The 27565-nt window shown below is 37.1% G+C and overlaps 7 protein-coding genes across 7 annotated transcripts; 2 read left to right on the top strand and 5 right to left on the bottom strand.

Annotated features, from left to right (window-relative positions):
- Positions 1-1319: 1319 nt before the first annotated feature.
- LOC117215518 (regulator of microtubule dynamics protein 1-like) lies at positions 1320-2639 on the bottom strand. The gene is made up of 4 exons (XM_033461876.1): positions 2513-2639; positions 2237-2434; positions 1929-2177; positions 1320-1819 (listed from the first exon to the last, which is right to left on the bottom strand). Exons 2-4 carry the CDS (start codon positions 2417-2419, stop codon positions 1472-1474), a joined length of 780 nt encoding a protein of 259 aa, XP_033317767.1. The 5' UTR covers positions 2420-2434; positions 2513-2639; the 3' UTR covers positions 1320-1471.
- A 183-nt stretch (positions 2640-2822) lies between these two features.
- On the top strand, positions 2823-5101 carry LOC117215522 (retinol dehydrogenase 11-like). Its single transcript, XM_033461879.1, has 3 exons — positions 2823-2831; positions 4458-4566; positions 4743-5101. The coding sequence occupies exons 1-3, from the start codon at positions 2823-2825 to the stop codon at positions 5099-5101; spliced, it is 477 nt and encodes a 158-aa protein (XP_033317770.1).
- A 2263-nt stretch (positions 5102-7364) lies between these two features.
- On the bottom strand, positions 7365-8480 carry LOC117215511 (regulator of microtubule dynamics protein 1-like). Its single transcript, XM_033461869.1, has 3 exons — positions 8298-8480; positions 7990-8238; positions 7365-7864 (listed from the first exon to the last, which is right to left on the bottom strand). The coding sequence occupies exons 1-3, from the start codon at positions 8478-8480 to the stop codon at positions 7517-7519; spliced, it is 780 nt and encodes a 259-aa protein (XP_033317760.1). The 3' UTR covers positions 7365-7516.
- Positions 8481-9995: 1515 nt separating this feature from the next.
- LOC117215512 (regulator of microtubule dynamics protein 1-like) lies at positions 9996-11959 on the bottom strand. Its single transcript, XM_033461870.1, has 3 exons — positions 11784-11959; positions 11476-11724; positions 9996-10495 (listed from the first exon to the last, which is right to left on the bottom strand). The coding sequence occupies exons 1-3, from the start codon at positions 11922-11924 to the stop codon at positions 10148-10150; spliced, it is 738 nt and encodes a 245-aa protein (XP_033317761.1). The 5' UTR covers positions 11925-11959; the 3' UTR covers positions 9996-10147.
- Positions 11960-19271: 7312 nt separating this feature from the next.
- On the bottom strand, positions 19272-23038 carry LOC117215513 (regulator of microtubule dynamics protein 1-like). The gene is made up of 4 exons (XM_033461871.1): positions 22984-23038; positions 20189-20371; positions 19881-20129; positions 19272-19771 (listed from the first exon to the last, which is right to left on the bottom strand). The coding sequence occupies exons 2-4, from the start codon at positions 20369-20371 to the stop codon at positions 19424-19426; spliced, it is 780 nt and encodes a 259-aa protein (XP_033317762.1). The 5' UTR covers positions 22984-23038; the 3' UTR covers positions 19272-19423.
- Positions 21884-23216, bottom strand: LOC117215515 (regulator of microtubule dynamics protein 1-like). Its single transcript, XM_033461872.1, has 4 exons — positions 23077-23216; positions 22801-22998; positions 22493-22741; positions 21884-22383 (listed from the first exon to the last, which is right to left on the bottom strand). Exons 2-4 carry the CDS (start codon positions 22981-22983, stop codon positions 22036-22038), a joined length of 780 nt encoding a protein of 259 aa, XP_033317763.1. The 5' UTR covers positions 22984-22998; positions 23077-23216; the 3' UTR covers positions 21884-22035.
- A 170-nt stretch (positions 23217-23386) lies between these two features.
- LOC117215520 (retinol dehydrogenase 11-like) lies at positions 23387-25665 on the top strand. Its single transcript, XM_033461878.1, has 3 exons — positions 23387-23395; positions 25022-25130; positions 25307-25665. Exons 1-3 carry the CDS (start codon positions 23387-23389, stop codon positions 25663-25665), a joined length of 477 nt encoding a protein of 158 aa, XP_033317769.1.
- The last annotated feature ends 1900 nt before the right edge of the window (positions 25666-27565 follow it).

Below are 27565 nucleotides of genomic sequence, written 5' to 3'. Positions count from 1 at the left end.
CAAACAAATGAACAACTGTTTAGGCTTTACCTGCCTGTTAATTAGGGGGCCCCCTTAAAAGTCTTAACCCACGCAGTGGGGGCAAACATGAAGGGAAGTGGCGTCTATATAAGCTCGACAACTAGCTTGCAGATCACATTCCCAATTCGACTATCGAACAGAACGTTTGAAAGTTCTTGACGCTTCGAAGTTCTTGACGTTTGAAAATTCTCGACGTTCGAAAGTTCTTCGTGTTTGGAAGCGCTTCGCGATTGAAAGAGTCCTTATACATCTTCACCACACTTGGAGCAGTAAGTATTTTATTTCCTTCAAATCGTTTCTTCCACTGATTTTTCAAACAATTTGTTTGAAATTATTTATTTTATTTCTTTATTTATTATTTATTTATTTTTTATTTATCTATCTTAATTTTATTTTTCCAGATTCTTCTTCGCATTTGGAAGTACTTCGAGTTCGAAAGTTCTTCACGTTTGGAAGCGCTTCGCGATTGAAAGCGTCCTTATACATCTTCACCACACTTGGAGTAGTAAGTATTTTATTTCCTTCAAATCGTTTCTTCCACTGATTTTTCAAACAATTTGTTTGAATTTATTTATTTTATTTCTTTATTTATTATTTATTTATTTTTTATTTATCTATCTTAATTTTATTTTTCCAGATTCTTCTTCGCATTTGGAAGTACTTCGAGATCGAAAGTTCTTCACGTTTGGAAGCGCTTCGCGATTGAAAGCGTCCTTATACATCTTCACCACACTTGGAGCAGTAAGTATTTTATTTCCTTCAAATCGTTTCTTCCACTGATTTTTCAAACAATTTGTTTGAAATTATTTATTTTATTTCTTTATTTATTATTTATTTATCTTTTATTTACCTATCTTAATTTTATTTTTCCAGATCGTGCCTTATAGCAAAACGATGGGAGAGTGCCCGCTTGGTTACAATAGCTTGCACATCAGAACACAATCTCGAGACAGTTTACCACCGAATTACGTTATGGTGAGCTTTATTTGCCCATGTGGTGAATTCATCTCGGAATTTGGCCTGCATCGCTACCTTTTATACCATCTGACGGGAAGTACGGGACGAAGATCAGGCAACCCAGCAATGCGTCCATATCTCCAGTTGCTCACCAGGTTGCAAGCAGAAGCAATTCTGGGGCGTCGCAGGAATACGAATGAAGATGAACAAGAAAAAGAAGAAGAAGAAGAAGAAGAAGAAGAAGAATACTCTCCTGATCGCTAAACTAATTAGACTTGGGAACTACTTTATATGGGAACTACTACTTACTTTACTTGGGAACTGTAAATAGATGTTGTGTATAACAGGCTCATCACACATAAGTTGTATTGTACATTATAGTAAATAAATTTTATACTTCTACTTAAAAGATAGATTCTAAATTTTTCTTTATCCCTTCTATCCCTTCAATTCCAATTTATCATATAATAGATTATAACTTCTGTCCAGTTTGTTAAAATTTCTTTAACAACTTCTGCGCTTCCTGTTTAGCATCTCGATCATCTTCGTTCTTTGCAGGATAATCAAGGGCCATTTTTAAATATTTCGTAGTTAGCTCTTTTTGATTTAATTTTAAGTAGGTTTTTCCCAACATTAATAAATTTTGACTATAGAAATTGGGATTAATTTCCTCTGCAGTTTCAAAATATTTTAGAGCTTCCTCGAATGATGAAGATGGCGGTTCTCCAAATATTACAGATGCAATTTTTCTTTGATACCATGTTAAATCAGCAACTTGATAGCACCAAGTACCAAGCATGTACATAAGTGTTGGTTCTTTTGGATTTAGTTCCATTGCTCTCTGCGACATTAAACATATTCGATACAATTGCTTGACATTGTGTCAGGGAATGAAATATTTATAAGTATATATATATATATATATATTAATATATTATCATGAAATATACCAGCATATGTTTCTTAATATTATATGACTCTTTTATTTGTGCTTTTACTCCTTCATAAAGAGTCTTAGAATTAAGAAGAATCGATGCCCATTTGTGTGCAGCCCAATTATCCTCTTTTATCTCAAGTGCTTCAAGTATTAAATCATAAGCTTCGAAAATTAATTTCTTTCCATCCACTTCACTCACAATTTTAGACAATTTATACATTGCTCTACACAAACGCCATGTAATTTCAATATCACCGCTATCCTATAAAAATATTCAATTTTATTATCTACATTTATAAGTGATATACATAATGTCATTACTTTATAATTTATTAGAAGGTCATGTATTTCCTGGTATTGTTCTTGCTCGTATAATGCATCGGCTTTTGCTATTAGAACTTCTTTTGTAGTTATGATTGCTTCGTTGTCACCTCTCTTTTTTGTAAGACCCCAAATACCCATAGCAGTGAATGACGATATGGTACATAATTTTGTTGTTAACATGTACTGATTGCTGCTCTAATAATGAAAACTAATTGAATAATTTTGTATAATATATTAAAATTTATAGATCATTAATATTAACATTACACTTACAATTTGCAAGCGGTCAGATTATCAAGTTAAAGCTAATATCGACTAAAATTAGAAAATTTCTCTGGTTGCAACGAAGTTTAAAAATCTTATGCAATAATAGAAAAGTAATAAAAAATAAAATCGTGCTTAGATATAATTCCAAACCTTTGAAATGTGTGGATTGAAATCTTCTATGAATAAGCGTTCTTTGTAATACTTTTATATCTCTGATAACGAATAACGCTCTCCGTAACGACATATTAAATTATAGTATTTACAGAAAAAAATAAAAAATTTGTACAATATACAACGTGTTCAGATTTGATTAATTATGACAGATGTAATTCTGACAGCAAAATTAGAAAATTCCACGTCAGATGAGAATCGAATAAAGTACACAAACATTAACAGCATTGACAGATTCGATACTGAAAACTCGATATTTTCAATTCGATTTATCGTAAAGATGTTGTGTGCGCGCGCGTGTGTGTGTCTTCATCTATTTTCTGTTACTGTCTGATACGATCAAATACGATCAATTATATAAAATATGTCGGAGAGGACATTAGAATTAGGGTTAGGGGCGTGAAACGAATCTTCGTTTGGGTTACACGTTGTCGTTATGCAATAGAGAAGACATTGACTAGTGCAAATACGATTATTATAGAGCCGGACAAGTAACCGTGGTAGTTAGGCACTCGAGAAACTAATGACAATGATCCTAGGTTCAATAACGAATCCGCGGTCGACGGGATGATAGATGAACGTACTCACAAAATCTAAGTCGGATGCGTGATATTCACTGGTCGTAAAGGGCTACTCCTTTCATCAGTGAGATCGCGAACGAGAATGCCTTTCCCGTCCCGATGATGCCACAGAGGAAAACTATAATGGGGTGTGTCTAAGGATACGAGATCATCGGATTCGTCGAGAAAAGCCTTCGTTCAGGAAGCAAGGGAAATTGACGTTGCTGCTAATTGGTCAATCTCCATATCGGTGGTTAGAAAAAGATGCCAGCCGCCTTCGAGGGAAAGTTGCTAGTGGGAGACGCCGCTCGTTGAAAAATATGTCTCCCCTATCTTCCCGTAGTTGGGACAAAGACTGTCTGTCTGTTCGAAGGACTTTAGTTAACTAAACCTTAAGATTTATAACGGGCCCTCGGGCTAGCCGAACATGTACTGCGGAGACGCATCGACATCTGGCAATCATCTTACTGGAAGAATAGGGTCTGCGTGTGGCGAGCCACGGGACAGAAACCGTTGGAATGTTTACTGTCGCGTGTCGCCACGAATATTTCCTTTAAGGAGAGCTATAGAATTACTCCATACCTTTGCTAGGCAAAGCGTTCATCCCGTGACCGCGGCTACGTTCGGCGACTGACTGTCGCCTCGAGCCCAAGCTCATTATCACAACTCTCGAACAATTACAATCGGATTGAATAACTACAATTGTTCAATTACAGATTCCGGTGTTCTTTCATCTCCGACAAATATAAAGTATAGAATTTTGTATTTGCGATAAATACATTACACGTTTCTGAGTATTAAATTTCGCTCTTTATTTTGAATCATCCAATATCCATGACTTGACATGTATTCGAAACAGAATCCGAATTAATTATGATGAATTATGATTAATTATGATTAAAATAATATAAATTAACAATGACAATAAACTAAGAAAAATTATAATATATAGAAATGGACTATTGCATTTTAATCAATATTATCAAAATCTATTGTATATTTGTTTCATGATTGAATTGTTACAAATTCAGTTATGCCGTTTACATTGTATATTACTTGAAGGAAAAAACAAATCGTACAGTGTTTTACTAAATTATTGATAATTAATGCTATTGACTATTTCTAAAAAATTGCCGTTAATTATTGGTGCAGTTTTATTTATTTAGAAAAACGTTTGCGGCTGTTTCAAAACCTTATAAAATTAATCATCATTTTTTTAGACACGCCGTGACATAGTAGTAGAAAGTAGCAATAAATATGTTTATTGTAGACCATGTGATCTAGCATCTCAAAAAAGTATTAGGGATTTTGCAGAGCAATTTAAGAAAGGTATATACCATATCCTATGTTAGAGTATGAAATGAAATGAAATAACATAGCTTTGTTATATGTATAAAGTGTTCATCTATTTTTGAATACTAAATTGGGAAGAAATTCTTCGTGAACTTATTATATCTAAATCAATAGGTCTATAGCATAATTTGTATTATCTGTTTCCATTGTAGAACACAAGAAAAGAAAGCTTCACATTCTTATAAATAATGCAGGAGTAATGAGATGTCCTAAGATGTATACCCAAGAAGGAATTGAATTGCAATTTGGTGTGAATCATATAGGACACTTTTTACTAACAAATTTATTGTTAGACACTTTAAAAGATTCTGCACCATCAAGGATTGTAAATGTTTCAAGTAGTGCACACAAGCGTGGCAAAATTAAATTCGACGATTTGAATAATGAGAAAACCTATGAGCCTGGCGAAGCATATGCACAGAGCAAATTAGCTAATATTCTATTTACAAAGGAATTGGCAAATAAATTGAAAGGTTTTGTCATTCTAACAGAAAATAAAATTTATTTTTGAATAAATAATACAATCGATAAAGCATTATTTTTTATGTCATATAGGAACCGGTGTTACAGTGAATGCCGTCCATCCTGGTATAGTACGAACAGAAATAACGCGATATATGGGAATTTATCAAAACTTTTTAGGTAGATTGGCTGTAGATACTCTTTATTAAAACCAATAGTACATTAAAGTATGACATTCGAAGAATATTGTATAAAATTTTCACGGAGAAATATTAAAAAATACGGCAATGGCAGTAATTATTCGGACGTGTCTCGGAAAAAAGTAGAATTGCTCATAACTTGGTGCTGGATCATCTGAAATCAAAAACTCAAAGTTCATTCGTTAGGTAACAGTTTTCCCCAGGTAACGCTGGGAGGGTTTTTCGAAATTTCAATTTTTCACTTTTTTGGAACACTTTGAAGGGAAAATTAGCCGCAAATTTTTCAACAAATTTTCGCAAAATCGGCTAATGACAATAAATCATTCTTTCAAGCAGAAGGAAAACGGGAACTATTAATGCTTTTGAATTATATAGCTACCTCTTGTCCTCTCCCTGAACCTACCTAGAAGGAGTTTACCACTCGTCATCGTAACCCTCCGCCAAATACCAACAATAAGAAGCTGTCCCTTGATGATAAAATATATTCAAAGCCAACGATATTTACAATATAATCATCGGAATAGCTCAAGCGACCGACAACTATATCGATCAAATATTTCTCTGCTGTACTTACTATATACTTAATACGACGACTGTGTAATTAATGCATAAGAAATAATAAGGCGATGGTAGATGTATCGTTCAATGTTTCAATATGTCGGAGACGAAAGGACGCCGGGGCCCCTCCTAACCTCCTAACATTGTAATCTAGAGTCTACTATAGCCGTAATGAAACAATCGCAGTTATCCAAGCTGATGGTAACTGTTCGGGAGTAGTGACGGTGAGCTTTGGCTCGGGGCGACAGCCTGCCGCCCAACGTAGCCACGGTCAACGGGGCGGGCGCTCCGTCTAACAAAGGTGCGGACCGGTGTTATGACCCTCATTAAAGGGGCAATAATAAATTAGAATCGCACTTTCCTCCAACTCTGTTGTCATTGTATATTCTCAGAAGCATTCTCGGACTTTCCATAATTAAGAAGGTTTCGCATACCTGATGCACAATACGTCTGTCCTTTCAACCGTGTTTCATACACCAAACAAATGAACAACTGCTTAGGCTTTACCAGCCTGTTAATTAGGGGGCCCCCTTAAAAGTCTTAACCCACCCAATGGTGGCAAACATGAAGCGAAATGGCGTCTATATAAGCTCGACAACTAGCTCGGAGATCACATTCCCAATTCGACTATCGAACAGAACGTTTGAAAGTTCTTGACGCTTCGAAGTTCTTGACGTTTGAAAATTCTCGACGTTCGAAAGTTCTTCGTGTTTGGAAGCGCTTCGCGATTGAAAGCGTCCTTATACATCTTCACCACACTTGGAGCAGTAAGTATTTTATTTCCTTCAAATCGTTTCTTCCACTGATTTTTCAAACAATTTGTTTGAAATTATTTATTCTATTTCTTTATTTATTATTTATTTATTTTTTATTTACCTATCTTAATTTTATTTTTCCAGATTCTTCTTCGCATTTGGAAGTACTTCGAGTTCGAAAGTTCTTCACGTTTGGAAGCGCTTCGCGATTGAAAGCGTCCTTATACATCTTCACCACACTTGGAGCAGTAAGTATTTTATTTCCTTCAAATCGTTTCTTCCACTGATTTTTCAAACAATTTGTTTGAAATTATTTATTTTATTTCTTTATTTATTATTTATTTATTTTTTATTTACCTATCTTAATTTTATTTTTCCAGATCGTGCCTTATAACAAAACGATGGGAGAGTGCCCGCTTGGTTACAATAGCTTGCACATCAGAACACAATCTCGAGACAGTTTACCACCGAATTACGTTATGGTGAGCTTTATTTGCCCATGTGGTGAATTCATCTCGGAATTTGGCCTGCATCGCTACCTTTTATACCATCTGACGGGAAGTACGGGACGAAGATCAGGCAACCCAGCAATGCGTCCATATCTCCAGTTGCTCACCAGGTTGCAAGCAGAAGCAATTCTGCGGCGTCGCAGGAATACGAATGAAGATGAACAAGAAAAAGAAGAAGAAGAAGAAGAAGAAGAATACTCTCCTGATCGCTAAACTAATTAGACTTGGGAACTACTTTATATGGGAACTACTACTTACTTTACTTGGGAACTGTAAATAGATGTTGTGTATAACAGGCTCATCACACATAAGTTGTATTGTACATTATAGTAAATAAATTTTATACTTCTACTTAAAAGATAGATTCTAAATTTTTCTTTATCCCTTCTATCCCTTCAATTCCAATTTATCATATAATAGATTATAACTTCTGTCCAGTTTGTTAAAATTTCTTTAACAACTTCTGCGCTTCCTGTTTAGCATCTCGATCATCTTCGTTCTTTGCAGGATAATCAAGGGCCATTTTTAAATATTTCGTAGCTAGCTCTTTTTGATTTAATTTTAAGTGGCTTTTTCCCAACATTAATAAATTTTGACTATAGAAATTGGGATCAATTTCCTCTGCAGTTTCAAAATATTTTAGAGCTTCCTCGAATGATGAAGATGGCGGTTCTCCAAATATTACAGATGCAATTTTTCTTTGATACCATGTTAAATCAGCAACTTGATAGCACCAAGTACCAAGCATGTACATAAGTGTTGGTTCTTTTGGATTTAGTTCCATTGCTCTCTGCGACATTAAACATATTCGATACAATTGCTTGACATTGTGTCAGGGAATGAAATATTTATAAGTATATATATATATATATATATATATATATATATATATTAATATATTATCATGAAATATACCAGCATATGTTTCTTAATATTATATGACTCTTTTATTTGTGCTTTTACTCCTTCATAAAGAGTCTTAGAATTAAGAAGAATCGATGCCCATTTGTGTGCAGCCCAATTATCCTCTTTTATCTCAAGTGCTTCAAGTATTAAATCATAAGCTTCGAAAATTAATTTCTTTCCATCCACTTCACTCACAATTTTAGACAATTTATACATTGCTCTACACAAACGCCATGTAATTTCAATATCACCGCTATCCTATAAAAATATTCAATTTTATTATCTACATTTATAAGTGATATACATAATGTCATTACTTTATAATTTATTAGAAGGTCATGTATTTCCTGGTATTGTTCTTGCTCGTATAATGCATCGGCTTTTGCTATTAGAACTTCTTTTGTAGTTATGATTGCTTCGTTGTCACCTCTCTTTTTTGTAAGACCCCAAATACCCATAGCAGTGAACGACGATATGGTACATAATTTTGTTGTTAACATGTACTTATTGGTCTAACAAAGGTGCGGACCGGTGTTATGACCCTCATTAAAGGGGTAATAATAAATTAGAATCGCACTTTCCTCCAACTCTGTTGTCATTGTATATTCTCAGAAGCATTCTCGGACTTTCCGTAATTAAGAAGGTTTCGCAAACCTGAAGCACAATCCGTCTGTCCTTTAAACCGTGTTTCATACACCAAACAAATGAACAACTGTTTAGGCTTTACCTGCCTGTTAATTAGGGGCCCCCTTAAAAGTCTTAACCCACGCAGTGGGGGCAAACATGAAGGGAAGTGGCGTCTATATAAGCTCGACAACTAGCTCGGAGATCACATTCCCAATTCGACTATCGAACAGAACGTTTGAAAGTTCTTGACGCTTCGAAGTTCTTGACGTTTGAAAATTCTCGACGTTCGAAAGTTCTTCGTGTTTGGAAGCGCTTCGCGATTGAAAGAGTCCTTATACATCTTCACCACACTTGGAGCAGTAAGTATTTTATTTCCTTCAAATCGTTTCTTCCACTGATTTTTCAAACAATTTGTTTGAAATTATTTATTTTATTTCTTTATTTATTATTTATTTATTTTTTATTTATCTATCTTAATTTTATTTTTCCAGATTCTTCTTCGCATTTGGAAGTACTTCGAGTTCGAAAGTTCTTCACGTTTGGAAGCGCTTCGCGATTGAAAGCGTCCTTATACATCTTCACCACACTTGGAGCAGTAAGTATTTTATTTCCTTCAAATCGTTTCTTCCACTGATTTTTCAAACAATTTGTTTGAATTTATTTATTTTATTTCTTTATTTATTATTTATTTATTTTTTATTTATCTATCTTAATTTTATTTTTCCAGATTCTTCTTCGCATTTGGAAGTACTTCGATTTCGAAAGTTCTTCACGTTTGGAAGCGCTTCGCGATTGAAAGCGTCCTTATACATCTTCACCACACTTGGAGCAGTAAGTATTTTATTTCCTTCAAATCGTTTCTTCCACTGATTTTTCAAACAATTTGTTTGAAATTATTTATTTTATTTCTTTATTTATTATTTATTTATCTTTTATTTACCTATCTTAATTTTATTTTTCCAGATCGTGCCTTATAGCAAAACGATGGGAGAGTGCCCGCTTGGTTACAATAGCTTGCACATCAGAACACAATCTCGAGACAGTTTACCACCGAATTACGTTATGGTGAGCTTTATTTGCCCATGTGGTGAATTCATCTCGGAATTTGGCCTGCATCGCTACCTTTTATACCATCTGACGGGAAGTACGGGACGAAGATCAGGCAACCCAGCAATGCGTCCATATCTCCAGTTGCTCACCAGGTTGCAAGCAGAAGCAATTCTGGGGCGTCGCAGGAATACGAATGAAGATGAACAAGAAAAAGAAGAAGAAGAAGAAGAAGAAGAAGAAGAATACTCTCCTGATCGCTAAACTAATTAGACTTGGGAACTACTTTATATGGGAACTACTACTTACTTTACTTGGGAACTGTAAATAGATGTTGTGTATAACAGGCTCATCACACATAAGTTGTATTGTACATTATAGTAAATAAATTTTATACTTCTACTTAAAAGATAGATTCTAAATTTTTCTTTATCCCTTCTATCCCTTCAATTCCAATTTATCATATAATAGATTATAACTTCTGTCCAGTTTGTTAAAATTTCTTTAACAACTTCTGCGCTTCCTGTTTAGCATCTCGATCATCTTCGTTCTTTGCAGGATAATCAAGGGCCATTTTTAAATATTTCGTAGCTAGCTCTTTTTGATTTAATTTTAAGTGGCTTTTTCCCAACATTAATAAATTTTGACTATAGAAATTGGGATCAATTTCCTCTGCAGTTTCAAAATATTTTAGAGCTTCCTCGAATGATGAAGATGGCGGTTCTCCAAATATTACAGATGCAATTTTTCTTTGATACCATGTTAAATCAGCAACTTGATAGCACCAAGTACCAAGCATGTACATAAGTGTTGGTTCTTTTGGATTTAGTTCCATTGCTCTCTGCGACATTAAACATATTCGATACAATTGCTTGACATTGTGTCAGGGAATGAAATATTTATAAGTATATATATATATATATATGTCGGGTTAACATTAGGATTTAAGGCGCGTAACGATTCTTCGTTTGAATTAGCCATTGTTTTACAAAACAGAGAATATATTTACACGAATAAACAAGGTTTTACAAATATTATGAATAATGAATTTTGTAAATGATATGATTGATTAACAAATGATAAATTAAATTATTAATTAGATTAAAGAATAATAAGTTTTATCGAACAATGAAAGAAACGAATAATATATCTTACGATTTACTAATTTAACGAATAATGAAAATTAACGATTGATAAATTTACAAATATTGAATTTAATTTATGCTATAAACAATGATCCGGGGTTCAAACGAATCCACGGTCAACGGGAAAACTTTAAACAATTTTATAACACAAAAAAATACGTTTGCTGAATCACTCGGAAAAAATTACTCGATGTATCACTTTCCAAGGCGATCACACGAATGCCTCTCTGATTAAAATCTTTTTCGTAATACGACTGCATTTGTTTGTTATATACTCCTTGGAAACATCGAGAAAGATCCAAACGCCGTTGCTAGGCAGTTTCCGTCTGGAGATTGATTCCTCATACAACGTGTGTCCCATTATATCGACATCTCTAAAGTACAATTCTATGTGATTTCTAGGGAGAACAATACAACCAATCCACACCTTCGTCAGGCAAAACGTTTATCCCGTGACCGTGGCTACGTTCAGCGACCAGTTGTCACCTCGAACCCACTTTCGCTTTTCACAAATGTCAAACAATTACAGATGACAATTACTTAATTACAGTTATGATAAAATCTGGGCTAAAGCATTAAAAGGCCTCCCCAAAATTGCATAGGGAAGGCTCCGGTTTTCATTTCATCTCCGACATATATATATATATACATATTAATATATTATCATGAAATATACCAGCATATGTTTCTTAATATTATATGACTCTTTTATTTGTGCTTTTACTCCTTCATAAAGAGTCTTAGAATTAAGAAGAATCGATGCCCATTTGTGTGCAGCCCAATTATCCTCTTTTATCTCAAGTGCTTCAAGTATTAAATCATAAGCTTCGAAAATTAATTTCTTTCCATCCACTTCACTCACAATTTTAGACAATTGATACATTGCTCTACACAAACGCCATATAATTTCAATATCACCGCTATCCTATAAAAATATTCAATTTTATTATCTACATTTATAAGTGATATACATAATGTCATTACTTTATAATTTATTAGAAGGTCATGTATTTCCTGGTATTGTTCTTGCTCGTATAATGCATCGGCTTTTGCTATTAGAACTTCTTTTGTAGTTATGATTGCTTCGTTGTCACCTCTCTTTTTTGTAAGACCCCAAATACCCATAGCAGTGAACGACTATATGGTACATAATTTTGTTGTTAACATGTACTGATTGCTGCTCTAATAGTGAAAACTAATTGAATAATTTTGTATAATATATTAAAATTTATAGATCTGTGGCGGCACGGGCCACGGAACTTTTCAACGGCTCCGGATGCAAAGCGCGACGCCGCCAAAGCGCAACACCGACGTGCCCAATGTACCATCGATATCTTCACACTCTTTCCGCCGAATTCTCGGAAGAGCATACACGTGCCAGCACTGGCGGCACATCTAATGAATGCACGCTAGTGGGGGATATCGATGGGCTACGAAGGGAAGAATCTGCGCGATCCGAAACAAAAGCAGAGTCAGTCTGTCTTGCGCTATTAAATGTGTAACTCCTCGGTACTATTTGCATAGCAACGCGTCGAATGATCTCTCGGTGTCTATCGTTATTTGTTAGTTGTTACCTGTTGTCTGTTAAGTGTAATTGTTAGTTGTTAATTGTTAACTCTGATTGTTGATTAGTTCTAATTAAACTATTGTTCGTTAAAAACACCAAGAGTAGTTCCTTACGCACCTATCACCATACCACCTCAAACTGGTGACCCCGACGTGATTTAACGTGACATTTTGTGAAAGAGGTGACCGTGATAGTGCTATCGTTTTTAACCACCGATTTTGAGTGCACCGCGACGATGGAAAGTAATACACAGGGAACCATAGCCAGCCAGGTGATCAGCATGTCTCCACTGCTGCCCACGAACACGGCGGCATGGTTTGCCCTTCTGGAGAGACAATTCGAGGCAGCGCGAATTACGGAAGACACCATTAAGTACGTTACGCTGGTAAAATGCCTCAACGATCAACAGCTCCAGGACGTCGAAGACCTGATGACGAACCTTCCAGACATCGGACGCTACGAGAAATTAAAACATGCGCTCATTCGCAAATTATCCGATACGGACGCGACCCGGATAAAGAAGTTGGTGGAAAGCGAGGAGATGGGAGATAGAAAGCCATCCCAGTTTTATCAACATTTAAAAAAACTCTCCAGCCCCTCCACGCCCGATGATTTTACCCTCACGCTGTGGAGGAACCGATTACCCGCCCGCATCAGGCGTATCCTCGCGGCAGTCGACGATTCGGACCCAGAAAGGTTATTGCGGCAGGCGGACCTGATCGTTGAAGAATTCACGGAGGATTTTCAGCGCACCGCCCGAGTAACGGCAGTAATGGACCCACCAGCGCAAAACGCTGGAGTATACGAACCAATGGCCGCCGCAATCAACGTGTTGAGTGAGCGAATATCACAGTTGCAGGCACAGATGAACGCGTTGAGCATCATTAATCATCGTCGACCACGATCACGATCACGCTCGCGTTCGCGATACCACCGACGTTCGCGCTCGCGAGATCGGCCACGGCAAGACGATCTGTGTTTCTATCATGCAAAGTTCGGAGAACGCGCGAGGAGCTGTCGTTTCCCATGCACGTGGAAGTCGGGAAACGAGACCAGCCGTCCGTAGACGCGGCAGACGACGACGGCCTGAGATCCCGCCGCATCTTCGTTACGGACAAAGGAACGAAGATCTCTTTCCTCGTAGACACCGGCGCCGACATCAGCGTATACCCCCGCAGTAAAATCCATAGGCACGTCAAGAAAAACACGTACGAACTATTCGCGGCCAACGGGACGCGCATCGCAACGTATGGTACCACTGCGATTGGCCTTAACCTGTCCCTAAGACGAGCCTTCAAGTGGAACTTCGTAATTGCTGACGTTCAAACGCCTATCATAGGCGTAGATTTTTTAAGCCATTATGGGTTGCTCGTGGACCCGCGAAACAAACGACTCCTCGACACGACAACCCAATTATCATCAAGGGGATATGCTGCCACGACGGAAGAAATATCCATCAAAACCGTAATCGGCGAATCGGTCTACCATCGACTTTTGGCGGAGTTTCCGGATCTAACTCGCCCACCGGCCTTCGGACGAGAGAAAATCCGACACAGTGTGGTACACCATATTGAAACCACACCCGGGCCACCCGTCTACAGTAAACCTCGACGTCTCGCACCGGATCGTCTCAAGCAAGTCAAGGCGGATTTTGCAGCAATGATCGAGCAAGGAGTGATGCGGCCATCGAAGAGTCCATGGGCATCACCCCTGCATGTCGTCCCAAAGAAGGACGGAAGTCTACGACCATGCGGCGACTATCGTGCGTTGAACGCTCGCACCATACCCGACAGGTACTCCCCACCACACATCGAAGATATCGCGCAACATCTGTACGGTAAGCGTGTCTACTCAAAAATCGACCTTGTCCGCGCTTACCACCAAATCCCGATCGCGCCAGAAGACGTTAAGAAAACCGCGATCACGACACCTTTCGGACTTTTCCAAGCAACCAACATGATGTTTGGGCTTCGAAACACCGCGCAAACGTGTCAAAGATTCGTTGACGAAATTACCCGTGGTCTGGACTTCGTGTTCGCTTACATAGACGATTTCTTAATCGCATCCGAAACCGAAGAACAAGATCGCGAACACCTTCGGATTTTGTTTGAACGCTTAAACGAGTATGGCGTAGTCATCAACCCAGTAAAGTGCGAATTCGGTATGAACGAAATCACATTCTCGGGACACACCGTAAACGCCGACGGGATAAAGCCGCTAGCCGAACGCGTTGACGCTATTGTAAAAGTACCGCTCCCCGGGACCGTTAAAGCACTACGCAGGTACCTCGGTATGATTAATTTCTATCGACGTTTCATACCGGGGGCCGCAAAAATTTTTCAACCCCTAAACGACCTATTAAAAGGAGGAAAAAAGGGCAACGCGCCCATCAAATGGACAGAGCAATCCGAAGCCAGCTTCCGCGAGTCGAAACGCGCCCTCGCTAACGCCACGATGTTAGCGCATTCGATACCTGGCGCACCTGTTAGCCTCGCGGTAGACGCATCCGACTATGCAATAGGAGCGGTCCTCCAGCAACGCGTCAACGACTCTTGGCAGCCGTTAGGTTTCCTTACCAAACCGTTGAACTCCGCGCAGCGAAAGTACAGCGCGTACGACCGCGAATTACTCGCTATGTACACTGCGGTAAAGCGATTTCGACACGCCATTGAAGGGAGAAATTTTATAATTTACACCGATCATAAACTCCTTACATATGCGTTCAACCAAGATCCTGATAAGTGTTCGCCGCGACAATTCCGGCAACTAGATTACATCGGACAATTCACTACCGACATAAGATATATCAAGGGGTTAGACAATAATGTTGCCGACGCTCTGTCACGCATCGAAGCGATAGGAAAGTCTGTGGACCATCGAGCTCTCGCCGCCGCGCAAGAAGCCGACAAAGAACTAAGCAACATCGTCAACTCCGGTACATCCGCGCTACGGTTAAAGAAAATACGTTTCCCCGATCACGACGTAGAAATATATTGCGACGTATCGGGTGACTTTGTACGACCGTACGTACCGAAATCCTTGCGGCGCGACGTATTTAATTCGCTCCATGGACTTTCCCATCCAGGGATACGTGCCACTCAAAACCTGGTGACGACGCGTTTCGTCTGGCCGTCCATAAACAAGGACTCCCGAAATTGGACACGACAATGTATCCCGTGTCAACAATGTAAAGTCACCAGGCACGTATCCTCACCCGTCGGAACATTCGGAGAATTAGCGGGCCGTTTCGAACACTTACACATAGACATTATCGCGATGCCATATTCAAAAGGCTACCGATATTGTCTAACGTGTATCGACCGTTTTTCGCGTTGGCCCGAAGCCATTCCCATCGCCGACATGGAGGCGGCAACCGTCGCTTCGGCTCTCCTTTCCACGTGGATATCTCGTTTCGGCGTGCCTTTAAAAATAACGACCGATCAAGGACGCCAGTTCGAGTCGAACCTATTTAACGAACTATGCCGGTTGCTCGGCATCAGACATTTGCGCACGACAGCCTATCACCCCGCCTCCAACGGGATGGTAGGGCGCCTGCACCGACAACTATAAGCAGCAATCAAATGCCACGATACGAGCAACTGGGTGGATATCTTGCCGATAGTTCTATTAGGCATACGAACGGCTATTAAAGAGGACCTAAACGCGACGGCAGCCGAAATGGTTTATGGCACCGGCATACGATTGCCGGCAGAATTTTTTGTACCGACTAAACAACAGGCCAATTCGGAATTCGCAAGTCGCCTAAAAGACCGAATAGGAAAAATCAGGCCTCATCCAATTACGCGACACGGCGAAAGGAGAACCTTCGTGTTCCGCGACCTCGAAACATCGCCTTATGTATTTCTGCGTCGCGACGCCATCGGAGACCCCTTACAACCACCCTACGACGGGCCGTATCAGGTTATAGAGCGAGGAAAAAAGACCTTCACTATTAAAATAAATAATAAAAACGTAATAGTGTCCATAGACCGATTGAAACCCGCATTTCTATTTAACGATAATATTGAACACCATAGCACGGAAAAGCGCAATGGAACGATACCGCCTGGTGCCCGAAACGAACAAAGCGAAGGGTACTCAAGAGTTCATCACACCACACGCGCGGGCAGGAGAGTTCGATTTCCTGATTGGTTTCAGGCGGGTCTCGGATAGGCGTTAGGAGCCTATTAGACACTTTAAAAGATTCTGCACCATCAAGGATTGTAAATGTTTCAAGTAGTGCACACAAGCGTGGCAAAATTACATTCGACGATTTGAATAATGAGAAAACCTATGAGCCTGGCGAAGCATATGCACAGAGCAAATTAGCTAATATTCTATTTACAAAGGAATTGGCAAATAAATTGAAAGGTTTTGTCATTCTAACAGAAAATAAAATTTATTTTTGAATAAATAATACAATCGATAAAGCATTATTTTTTATGTCATATAGGAACCGGTGTTACAGTGAATGCCGTCCATCCTGGTATAGTACGAACAGAAATAACGCGATATATGGGAATTTATCAAAACTTTTTAGGTAGATTGGCTGTAGATACTCTTTATTAAAACCAATAGTACATTAAAGTATGACATTCGAAGAATATTGTATAAAATTTTCACGGAGAAATATTAAAAAATACGGCAATGGCAGTAATTATTCGGACGTGTCTCGGAAAAAAGTAGAATTGCTCATAACTTGGTGCTGAATCATCTGAAATCAAAAACTCAAAGTTCATTCGTTAGGTAACAGTTTTCCCCAGGTAACGCTGGGAGGGTTTTTCGAAATTTCAATTTTTCACTTTTTTGGAACACTTTGAAGGGAAAATTAGCCGCAAATTTTTCAACAAATTTTCGCAAAATCGGCTAATGACAATAAATCATTCTTTCAAGCAGAAGGAAAACGGGAACTATTAATGCTTTTGAATTATATAGCTACCTCTTGTCCTCTCCCTGAACCTACCTAGAAGGAGTTTACCACTCGTCATCGTAACCCTCCGCCAAATACCGACAATAAGAAGCTGTCCCTTGATGATAAAATATATTCAAAGCCAACGATATTTACAATATAATCATCGGGATAGCTCAAGCGACCGTCTACTATATCGATCAAATATTTCTCTGCTGTACTTACTATATACTTAATACGACGACTGTGTAATTAATGCATAAGAAATAATAAGGCGATGGTAGATGTATCGTTCAATGTTTCAATATGTCGGAGACGAAAGGACGCCGGGGCCCCTCCTAACCTCCTAACATTGTAATCTAGAGTCTACTATAGCCGTAATGAAACAATCGCAGTTATCCAAGCCGATGATAACTGTTCGGGATTAGTGACGGTGAGCTTTGGCTCGGGGCGACAGCCTGCCGCCCAACGTAGCCACGGTCAACGGGACGGGTGCTCCGTCTAACAAAGGTGCGGACCGGTGTTATGACCCTCATTAAAGGGGTAATAATAAATTAGAATCGCACTTTCCTCCAACTCTGTTGTCATTGTATATTCTCAGAAGCATTCTCGGACTTTCCGTAATTAAGAAGGTTTCGCAAACCTGAAGCACAATCCGTCTGTCCTTTAAACCGTGTTTCATACACCAAACAAATGAGCAACTGTTTAGGCTTTAGCTGCCTGTTAATTAGGGGGCCCCCTTAAAAGTCTTAACCCACGCAGTGGGGGCAAACATGAAGGGAAGTGGCGTCTATATAAGCTCGACAACTAGCTTGGAGATCACATTCCCAATTCGACTATCGAACAGAACGTTTGAAAGTTCTTGACGCTTCGAAGTTCTTGACGTTTGAAAATTCTCGACGTTCGAAAGTTCTTCGTGTTTGGAAGCGCTTCGCGATTGAAAGAGTCCTTATACATCTTCACCACACTTGGAGCAGTAAGTATTTTATTTCCTTCAAATCGTTTCTTCCACTGATTTTTCAAACAATTTGTTTGAAATTATTTATTTTATTTCTTTATTTATTATTTATTTATTTTTTATTTATCTATCTTAATTTTATTTTTCCAGATTCTTCTTCGCATTTGGAAGTACTTCGAGTTCGAAAGTTCTTCACGTTTGGAAGCGCTTCGCGATTGAAAGCGTCCTTATACATCTTCACCACACTTGGAGCAGTAAGTATTTTATTTCCTTCAAATCGGTTCTTCCACTGATTTTTCAAACAATTTGTTTGAAATTATTTATTTTATTTCTTTATTTATTATTTATTTATTTTTTATTTATCTATCTTAATTTTATTTTTCCAGATTCTTCTTCGCATTTGGAAGTACTTCGATTTCGAAAGTTCTTCACGTTTGGAAGCGCTTCGCGATTGAAAGCGTCCTTATACATCTTCACCACACTTGGAGCAGTAAGTATTTTATTTCCTTCAAATCGTTTCTTCCACTGATTTTTCAAACAATTTGTTTGAAATTATTTATTTTATTTCTTTATTTATTATTTATTTATCTTTTATTTACCTATCTTAATTTTATTTTTCCAGATCGTGCCTTATAGCAAAACGATGGGAGAGTGCCCGCTTGGTTACAATAGCTTGCACATCAGAACACAATCTCGAGACAGTTTACCACCGAATTACGTTATGGTGAGCTTTATTTGCCCATGTGGTGAATTCATCTCGGAATTTGGCCTGCATCGCTACCTTTTATACCATCTGACGGGAAGTACGGGACGAAGATCAGGCAACCCAGCAATGCGTCCATATCTCCAGTTGCTCACCAGGTTGCAAGCAGAAGCAATTCTGCGGCGTCGCAGGAATACGAATGAAGATGAACAAGAAAAAGAAGAAGAAGAAGAAGAAGAATACTCTCCTGATCGCTAAACTAATTAGACTTGGGAACTACTTTATATGGGAACTACTACTTACTTTACTTGGGAACTGTAAATAGATGTTGTGTATAACAGGCTCATCACACATAAGTTGTATTGTACATTATAGTAAATAAATTTTATACTTCTACTTAAAAGATAGATTCTAAATTTTTCTTTATCCCTTCTATCCCTTCAATTCCAATTTATCATATAATAGATTATAACTTCTGTCCAGTTTGTTAAAATTTCTTTAACAACTTCTGCGCTTCCTGTTTAGCATCTCGATCATCTTCGTTCTTTGCAGGATAATCAAGGGCCATTTTTAAATATTTCGTAGTTAGCTCTTTTTGATTTAATTTTAAGTAGGTTTTTCCCAACATTAATAAATTTTGACTATAGAAATTGGGATCAATTTCCTCTGCAGTTTCAAAATATTTTAGAGCTTCCTCGAATGATGAAGATGGCGGTTCTCCAAATATTACAGATGCAATTTTTCTTTGATACCATGTTAAATCAGCAACTTGATAGCACCAAGTACCAAGCATGTACATAAGTGTTGGTTCTTTTGGATTTAGTTCCATTGCTCTCTGCGACATTAAACATATTCGATACAATTGCTTGACATTGTGTCAGGGAATGAAATATTTATAAGTATATATATATATATATATATTAATATATTATCATGAAATATACCAGCATATGTTTCTTAATATTATATGACTCTTTTATTTGTGCTTTTACTCCTTCATAAAGAGTCTTAGAATTAAGAAGAATCGATGCCCATTTGTGTGCAGCCCAATTATCCTCTTTTATCTCAAGTGCTTCAAGTATTAAATCATAAGCTTCGAAAATTAATTTCTTTCCATCCACTTCACTCACAATTTTAGACAATTTATACATTGCTCTACACAAACGCCATGTAATTTCAATATCACCGCTATCCTATAAAAATATTCAATTTTATTATCTACATTTATAAGTGATATACATAATGTCATTACTTTATAATTTATTAGAAGGTCATGTATTTCCTGGTATTGTTCTTGCTCGTATAATGCATCGGCTTTTGCTATTAGAACTTCTTTTGTAGTTATGATTGCTTCGTTGTCACCTCTCTTTTTTGTAAGACCCCAAATACCCATAGCAGTGAACGACGATATGGTACATAATTTTGTTGTTAACATGTACTGATTGGTCTAACAAAGGTGCGGACCGGTGTTATGACCCTCATTAAAGGGGTAATAATAAATTAGAATCGCACTTTCCTCCAACTCTGTTGTCATTGTATATTCTCAGAAGCATTCTCGGACTTTCCGTAATTAAGAAGGTTTCGCAAACCTGAAGCACAATCCGTCTGTCCTTTAAACCGTGTTTCATACACCAAACAAATGAACAACTGTTTAGGCTTTACCTGCCTGTTAATTAGGGGGCCCCCTTAAAAGTCTTAACCCACGCAGTGGGGGCAAACATGAAGGGAAGTGGCGTCTATATAAGCTCGACAACTAGCTTGGAGATCACATTCCCAATTCGACTATCGAACAGAACGTTTGAAAGTTCTTGACGCTTCGAAGTTCTTGACGTTTGAAAATTCTCGACGTTCGAAAGTTCTTCGTGTTTGGAAGCGCTTCGCGATTGAAAGAGTCCTTATACATCTTCACCACACTTGGAGCAGTAAGTATTTTATTTCCTTCAAATCGTTTCTTCCACTGATTTTTCAAACAATTTGTTTGAAATTATTTATTTTATTTCTTTATTTATTATTTATTTATTTTTTATTTATCTATCTTAATTTTATTTTTCCAGATTCTTCTTCGCATTTGGAAGTACTTCGAGTTCGAAAGTTCTTCACGTTTGGAAGCGCTTCGCGATTGAAAGCGTCCTTATACATCTTCACCACACTTGGAGCAGTAAGTATTTTATTTCCTTCAAATCGTTTCTTCCACTGATTTTTCAAACAATTTGTTTGAATTTATTTATTTTATTTCTTTATTTATTATTTATTTATTTTTTATTTATCTATCTTAATTTTATTTTTCCAGATTCTTCTTCGCATTTGGAAGTACTTCGATTTCGAAAGTTCTTCACGTTTGGAAGCGCTTCGCGATTGAAAGCGTCCTTATACATCTTCACCACACTTGGAGCAGTAAGTATTTTATTTCCTTCAAATCGTTTCTTCCACTGATTTTTCAAACAATTTGTTTGAAATTATTTATTTTATTTCTTTATTTATTATTTATTTATCTTTTATTTACCTATCTTAATTTTATTTTTCCAGATCGTGCCTTATAGCAAAACGATGGGAGAGTGCCCGCTTGGTTACAATAGCTTGCACATCAGAACACAATCTCGAGACAGTTTACCACCGAATTACGTTATGGTGAGCTTTATTTGCCCATGTGGTGAATTCATCTCGGAATTTGGCCTGCATCGCTACCTTTTATACCATCTGACGGGAAGTACGGGACGAAGATCAGGCAACCCAGCAATGCGTCCATATCTCCAGTTGCTCACCAGGTTGCAAGCAGAAGCAATTCTGGGGCGTCGCAGGAATACGAATGAAGATGAACAAGAGAAGAAGAAGAAGAAGAAGAAGAAGAAGAATACTCTCCTGATCGCTAAACTAATTAGACTTGGGAACTACTTTATATGGGAACTACTACTTACTTTACTTGGGAACTGTAAATAGATGTTGTGTATAACAGGCTCATCACACATAAGTTGTATTGTACATTATAGTAAATAAATTTTATACTTCTACTTAAAAGATAGATTCTAAATTTTTCTTTATCCCTTCTATCCCTTCAATTCCAATTTATCATATAATAGATTATAACTTCTGTCCAGTTTGTTAAAATTTCTTTAACAACTTCTGCGCTTCCTGTTTAGCATCTCGATCATCTTCGTTCTTTGCAGGATAATCAAGGGCCATTTTTAAATATTTCGTAGTTAGCTCTTTTTGATTTAATTTTAAGTAGGTTTTTCCCAACATTAATAAATTTTGACTATAGAAATTGGGATCAATTTCCTCTGCAGTTTCAAAATATTTTAGAGCTTCCTCGAATGATGAAGATGGCGGTTCTCCAAATATTACAGATGCAATTTTTCTTTGATACCATGTTAAATCAGCAACTTGATAGCACCAAGTACCAAGCATGTACATAAGTGTTGGTTCTTTTGGATTTAGTTCCATTGCTCTCTGCGACATTAAACATATTCGATACAATTGCTTGACATTGTGTCAGGGAATGAAATATTTATAAGTATATATATATATATATATATTAATATATTATCATGAAATATACCAGCATATGTTTCTTAATATTATATGACTCTTTTATTTGTGCTTTTACTCCTTCATAAAGAGTCTTAGAATTAAGAAGAATCGATGCCCATTTGTGTGCAGCCCAATTATCCTCTTTTATCTCAAGTGCTTCAAGTATTAAATCATAAGCTTCGAAAATTAATTTCTTTCCATCCACTTCACTCACAATTTTAGACAATTTATACATTGCTCTACACAAACGCCATGTAATTTCAATATCACCGCTATCCTATAAAAATATTCAATTTTATTATCTACATTTATAAGTGATATACATAATGTCATTACTTTATAATTTATTAGAAGGTCATGTATTTCCTGGTATTGTTCTTGCTCGTATAATGCATCGGCTTTTGCTATTAGAACTTCTTTTGTAGTTATGATTGCTTCGTTGTCACCTCTCTTTTTTGTAAGACCCCAAATACCCATAGCAGTGAACGACGATATGGTACATAATTTTGTTGTTAACATGTACTGATTGCTGCTCTAATAATGAAAACTAATTGAATAATTTTGTATAATATATTAAAATTTATAGATCATTAATATTAACATTACACTTACAATTTGCAAGCGGTCAGATTATCAAGTTAAAGCTAATATCGACTAAAATTAGAAAATTTCTCTGGTTGCAACGAAGTTTAAAAATCTTATGCAATAATAGAAAAGTAATAAAAAATAAAATCGTGCTTAGATATAATTCCAAACCTTTGAAATGTGTGGATTGAAATCTTCTATGAATAAGCGTTCTTTGTAATACTTTTATATCTCTGATAACGAATAACGCTCTCCGTAACGACATATTAAATTATAGTATTTACAGAAAAAAATAAAAAATTTGTACAATATACAACGTGTTCAGATTTGATTAATTATGACAGATGTAATTCTGACAGCAAAATTAGAAAATTCCACGTCAGATGAGAATCGAATAAAGTACACAAACATTAACAGCATTGACAGATTCGATACTGAAAACTCGATATTTTCAATTCGATTTATCGTAAAGATGTTGTGTGCGCGCGCGTGTGTGTGTCTTCATCTATTTTCTGTTACTGTCTGATACGATCAAATACGATCAATTATATAAAATATGTCGGAGAGAACATTAGAATTAGGGTTAGGGGCGTGAAACGAATCTTCGTTTGGGTTACACGTTGTCGTTATGCAATAGAGAAGACATTGACTAGTGCAAATACGATTATTATAGAGCCGGACAAGTAACCGTGGTAGTTAGGCACTCGAGAAACTAATGACAATGATCCTAGGTTCAATAACGAATCCGCGGTCGACGGGATGATAGATGAACGTACTCACAAAATCTAAGTCGGATGCGTGATATTCACTGGTCGTAAAGGGTTACTCCTTTCATCAGTGAGATCGCGAACGAGAATGCCTTTCCCGTCCCGATGATGCCACAGAGGAAAACTATAATGGGGTGTGTCTAAGGATACGAGATCATCGGATTCGTCGAGAAAAGCCTTCGTTCAGGAAGTAAGGGAAATTGACGTTGCTGCTAATTGGTCAATCTCCATATCGGTGGTTAGAAAAAGATGCCAGCCGCCTTCGAGGGAAAGTTGCTAGTGGGAGACGCCGCTCGTTGAAAAATATGTCTCCCCTATCTTCCCGTAGTTGGGACAAAGACTGTCTGTCTGTTCGAAGGACTTTAGTTAACTAAACCTTAAGATTTATAACGGGCCCTCGGGCTAGCCGAACATGTACTGCGGAGACGCATCGACATCTGGCAATCATCTTACTCGAAGAATAGGGTCTGCGTGTGGCGAGCCACGGGACAGAAACCGTTGGAATGTTTACTGTCGCGTGTCGCCACGAATATTTCCTTTAAGGAGAGCTATAGAATTACTCCATACCTTTGCTAGGCAAAGCGTTCATCCCGTGACCGCGGCTACGTTCGGCGACTGACTGTCGCCTCGAGCCCAAGCTCATTATCACAACTCTCGAACAATTACAATCGGATTGAATAACTACAATTGTTCAATTACAGATTCCGGTGTTCTTTCATCTCCGACAAATATAAAGTATAGAATTTTGTATTTGCGATAAATACATTACACGTTTCTGAGTATTAAATTTCGCTCTTTATTTTGAATCATCCAATATCCATGACTTGACATGTATTCGAAACAGAATCCGAATTAATTATGATGAATTATGATTAATTATGATTAAAATAATATAAATTAACAATGACAATAAACTAAGAAAAATTATAATATATAGAAATGGACTATTGCATTTTAATCAATATTATCAAAATCTATTGTATATTTGTTTCATGATTGAATTGTTACAAATTCAGTTATGCCGTTTACATTGTATATTACTTGAAGGAAAAAACAAATCGTACAGTGTTTTACTAAATTATTGATAATTAATGCTATTGACTATTTCTAAAAAATTGCCGTTAATTATTGGTGCAGTTTTATTTATTTAGAAAAACGTTTGCGGCTGTTTCAAAACCTTATAAAATTAATCATCATTTTTTTAGACACGCCGTGACATAGTAGTAGAAAGTAGCAATAAATATGTTTATTGTAGACCATGTGATCTAGCATCTCAAAAAAGTATTAGGGATTTTGCAGAGCAATTTAAGAAAGGTATATACCATATCCTATGTTAGAGTATGAAATGAAATGAAATAACATAGCTTTGTTATATGTATAAAGTGTTCATCTATTTTTGAATACTAAATTGGGAAGAAATTCTTCGTGAACTTATTATATCTAAATCAATAGGTCTATAGCATAATTTGTATTATCTGTTTCCATTGTAGAACACAAGAAAAGAAAGCTTCACATTCTTATAAATAATGCAGGAGTAATGAGATGTCCTAAGATGTATACCCAAGAAGGAATTGAATTGCAATTTGGTGTGAATCATATAGGACACTTTTTACTAACAAATTTATTGTTAGACACTTTAAAAGATTCTGCACCATCAAGGATTGTAAATGTTTCAAGTAGTGCACACAAGCGTGGCAAAATTAAATTCGACGATTTGAATAATGAGAAAACCTATGAGCCTGGCGAAGCATATGCACAGAGCAAATTAGCTAATATTCTATTTACAAAGGAATTGGCAAATAAATTGAAAGGTTTTGTCATTCTAACAGAAAATAAAATTTATTTTTGAATAAATAATACAATCGATAAAGCATTATTTTTTATGTCATATAGGAACCGGTGTTACAGTGAATGCCGTCCATCCTGGTATAGTACGAACAGAAATAACGCGATATATGGGAATTTATCAAAACTTTTTAGGTAGATTGGCTGTAGATACTCTTTATTAAAACCAATAGTACATTAAAGTATGACATTCGAAGAATATTGTATAAAATTTTCACGGAGAAATATTAAAAAATACGGCAATGGCAGTAATTATTCGGACGTGTCTCGGAAAAAAGTAGAATTGCTCATAACTTGGTGCTGGATCATCTGAAATCAAAAACTCAAAGTTCATTCGTTAGGTAACAGTTTTCCCCAGGTAACGCTGGGAGGGTTTTTCGAAATTTCAATTTTTCACTTTTTTGGAACACTTTGAAGGGAAAATTAGCCGCAAATTTTTCAACAAATTTTCGCAAAATCGGCTAATGACAATAAATCATTCTTTCAAGCAGAAGGAAAACGGGAACTATTAATGCTTTTGAATTATATAGCTACCTCTTGTCCTCTCCCTGAACCTACCTAGAAGGAGTTTACCACTCGTCATCGTAACCCTCCGCCAAATACCAACAATAAGAAGCTGTCCCTTGATGATAAAATATATTCAAAGCCAACGATATTTACAATATAATCATCGGAATAGCTCAAGCGACCGACAACTATATCGATCAAATATTTCTCTGCTGTACTTACTATATACTTAATACGACGACTGTGTAATTAATGCATAAGAAATAATAAGGCGATGGTAGATGTATCGTTCAATGTTTCAATATGTCGGAGACGAAAGGACGCCGGGGCCCCTCCTAACCTCCTAACATTGTAATCTAGAGTCTACTATAGCCGTAATGAAACAATCGCAGTTATCCAAGCTGATGGTAACTGTTCGGGAGTAGTGACGGTGAGCTTTGGCTCGGGGCGACAGCCTGCCGCCCAACGTAGCCACGGTCAACGGGGCGGGCGCTCCGTCTAACAAAGGTGCGGACCGGTGTTATGACCCTCATTAAAGGGGCAATAATAAATTAGAATCGCACTTTCCTCCAACTCTGTTGTCATTGTATATTCTCAGAAGCATTCTCGGACTTTCCATAATTAAGAAGGTTTCGCATACCTGATGCACAATACGTCTGTCCTTTCAACCGTGTTTCATACACCAAACAAATGAACAACTGCTTAGGCTTTACCAGCCTGTTAATTAGGGGGCCCCCTTAAAAGTCTTAACCCACCCAATGGTGGCAAACATGAAGCGAAATGGCGTCTATATAAGCTCGACAACTAGCTCGGAGATCACATTCCCAATTCGACTATCGAACAGAACGTTTGAAAGTTCTTGACGCTTCGAAGTTCTTGACGTTTGAAAATTCTCGACGTTCGAAAGTTCTTCGTGTTTGGAAGCGCTTCGCGATTGAAAGCGTCCTTATACATCTTCACCACACTTGGAGCAGTAAGTATTTTATTTCCTTCAAATCGTTTCTTCCACTGATTTTTCAAACAATTTGTTTGAAATTATTTATTCTATTTCTTTATTTATTATTTATTTATTTTTTATTTACCTATCTTAATTTTATTTTTCCAGATTCTTCTTCGCATTTGGAAGTACTTCGAGTTCGAAAGTTCTTCACGTTTGGAAGCGCTTCGCGATTGAAAGCGTCCTTATACATCTTCACCACACTTGGAGCAGTAAGTATTTTATTTCCTTCAAATCGTTTCTTCCACTGATTTTTCAAACAATTTGTTTGAAATTATTTATTTTATTTCTTTATTTATTATTTATTTATTTTTTATTTACCTATCTTAATTTTATTTTTCCAGATCGTGCCTTATAACAAAACGATGGGAGAGTGCCCGCTTGGTTACAATAGCTTGCA

Source organism: Bombus bifarius, unplaced genomic scaffold (assembly GCF_011952205.1).
Source record: "Bombus bifarius isolate JDL3187 unplaced genomic scaffold, Bbif_JDL3187 scf7180000009695, whole genome shotgun sequence".
In the NCBI taxonomy this organism is placed as follows: Eukaryota; Metazoa; Arthropoda; class Insecta; order Hymenoptera; family Apidae; genus Bombus; species Bombus bifarius.
Note: the sequence above shows the minus strand (reverse complement) of the source record. Positions and strands in the feature narration are given on the sequence as shown.

Bases quoted from the DNA above. Each gene is read 5' to 3' on its own strand.
- LOC117215518 (XM_033461876.1), bottom strand. From the start codon at position 2,419: ATGTTAACAACAAAATTATGTACCATATCGTCATTCACTGCTATGGGT. The intron at 2,178-2,236 runs GTAATGACATTA...ATATTTTTATAG, and splicing joins ACCTTCTAATAAATTATAAA to GATAGCGGTGATATTGAAAT. The intron at 1,820-1,928 runs GTATATTTCATG...TTAATGTCGCAG, and splicing joins ATATTAAGAAACATATGCTG to AGAGCAATGGAACTAAATCC.
- LOC117215522 (XM_033461879.1), top strand. The intron at 4,567-4,742 runs GTATATACCATA...TTTCCATTGTAG, and splicing joins TGCAGAGCAATTTAAGAAAG to AACACAAGAAAAGAAAGCTT.
- LOC117215511 (XM_033461869.1), bottom strand. From the start codon at position 8,480: ATGTTAACAACAAAATTATGTACCATATCGTCGTTCACTGCTATGGGT. The intron at 8,239-8,297 runs GTAATGACATTA...ATATTTTTATAG, and splicing joins ACCTTCTAATAAATTATAAA to GATAGCGGTGATATTGAAAT. The intron at 7,865-7,989 runs GTATATTTCATG...TTAATGTCGCAG, and splicing joins ATATTAAGAAACATATGCTG to AGAGCAATGGAACTAAATCC.
- LOC117215512 (XM_033461870.1), bottom strand. From the start codon at position 11,924: ATGGGTATTTGGGGTCTTACAAAAAAGAGAGGTGACAACGAAGCAATC. The intron at 11,725-11,783 runs GTAATGACATTA...ATATTTTTATAG, and splicing joins ACCTTCTAATAAATTATAAA to GATAGCGGTGATATTGAAAT. The intron at 10,496-11,475 runs GTATATTTCATG...TTAATGTCGCAG, and splicing joins ATATTAAGAAACATATGCTG to AGAGCAATGGAACTAAATCC.
- LOC117215513 (XM_033461871.1), bottom strand. From the start codon at position 20,371: ATGTTAACAACAAAATTATGTACCATATCGTCGTTCACTGCTATGGGT. The intron at 20,130-20,188 runs GTAATGACATTA...ATATTTTTATAG, and splicing joins ACCTTCTAATAAATTATAAA to GATAGCGGTGATATTGAAAT. The intron at 19,772-19,880 runs GTATATTTCATG...TTAATGTCGCAG, and splicing joins ATATTAAGAAACATATGCTG to AGAGCAATGGAACTAAATCC.
- LOC117215515 (XM_033461872.1), bottom strand. From the start codon at position 22,983: ATGTTAACAACAAAATTATGTACCATATCGTCGTTCACTGCTATGGGT. The intron at 22,742-22,800 runs GTAATGACATTA...ATATTTTTATAG, and splicing joins ACCTTCTAATAAATTATAAA to GATAGCGGTGATATTGAAAT. The intron at 22,384-22,492 runs GTATATTTCATG...TTAATGTCGCAG, and splicing joins ATATTAAGAAACATATGCTG to AGAGCAATGGAACTAAATCC.
- LOC117215520 (XM_033461878.1), top strand. The intron at 25,131-25,306 runs GTATATACCATA...TTTCCATTGTAG, and splicing joins TGCAGAGCAATTTAAGAAAG to AACACAAGAAAAGAAAGCTT.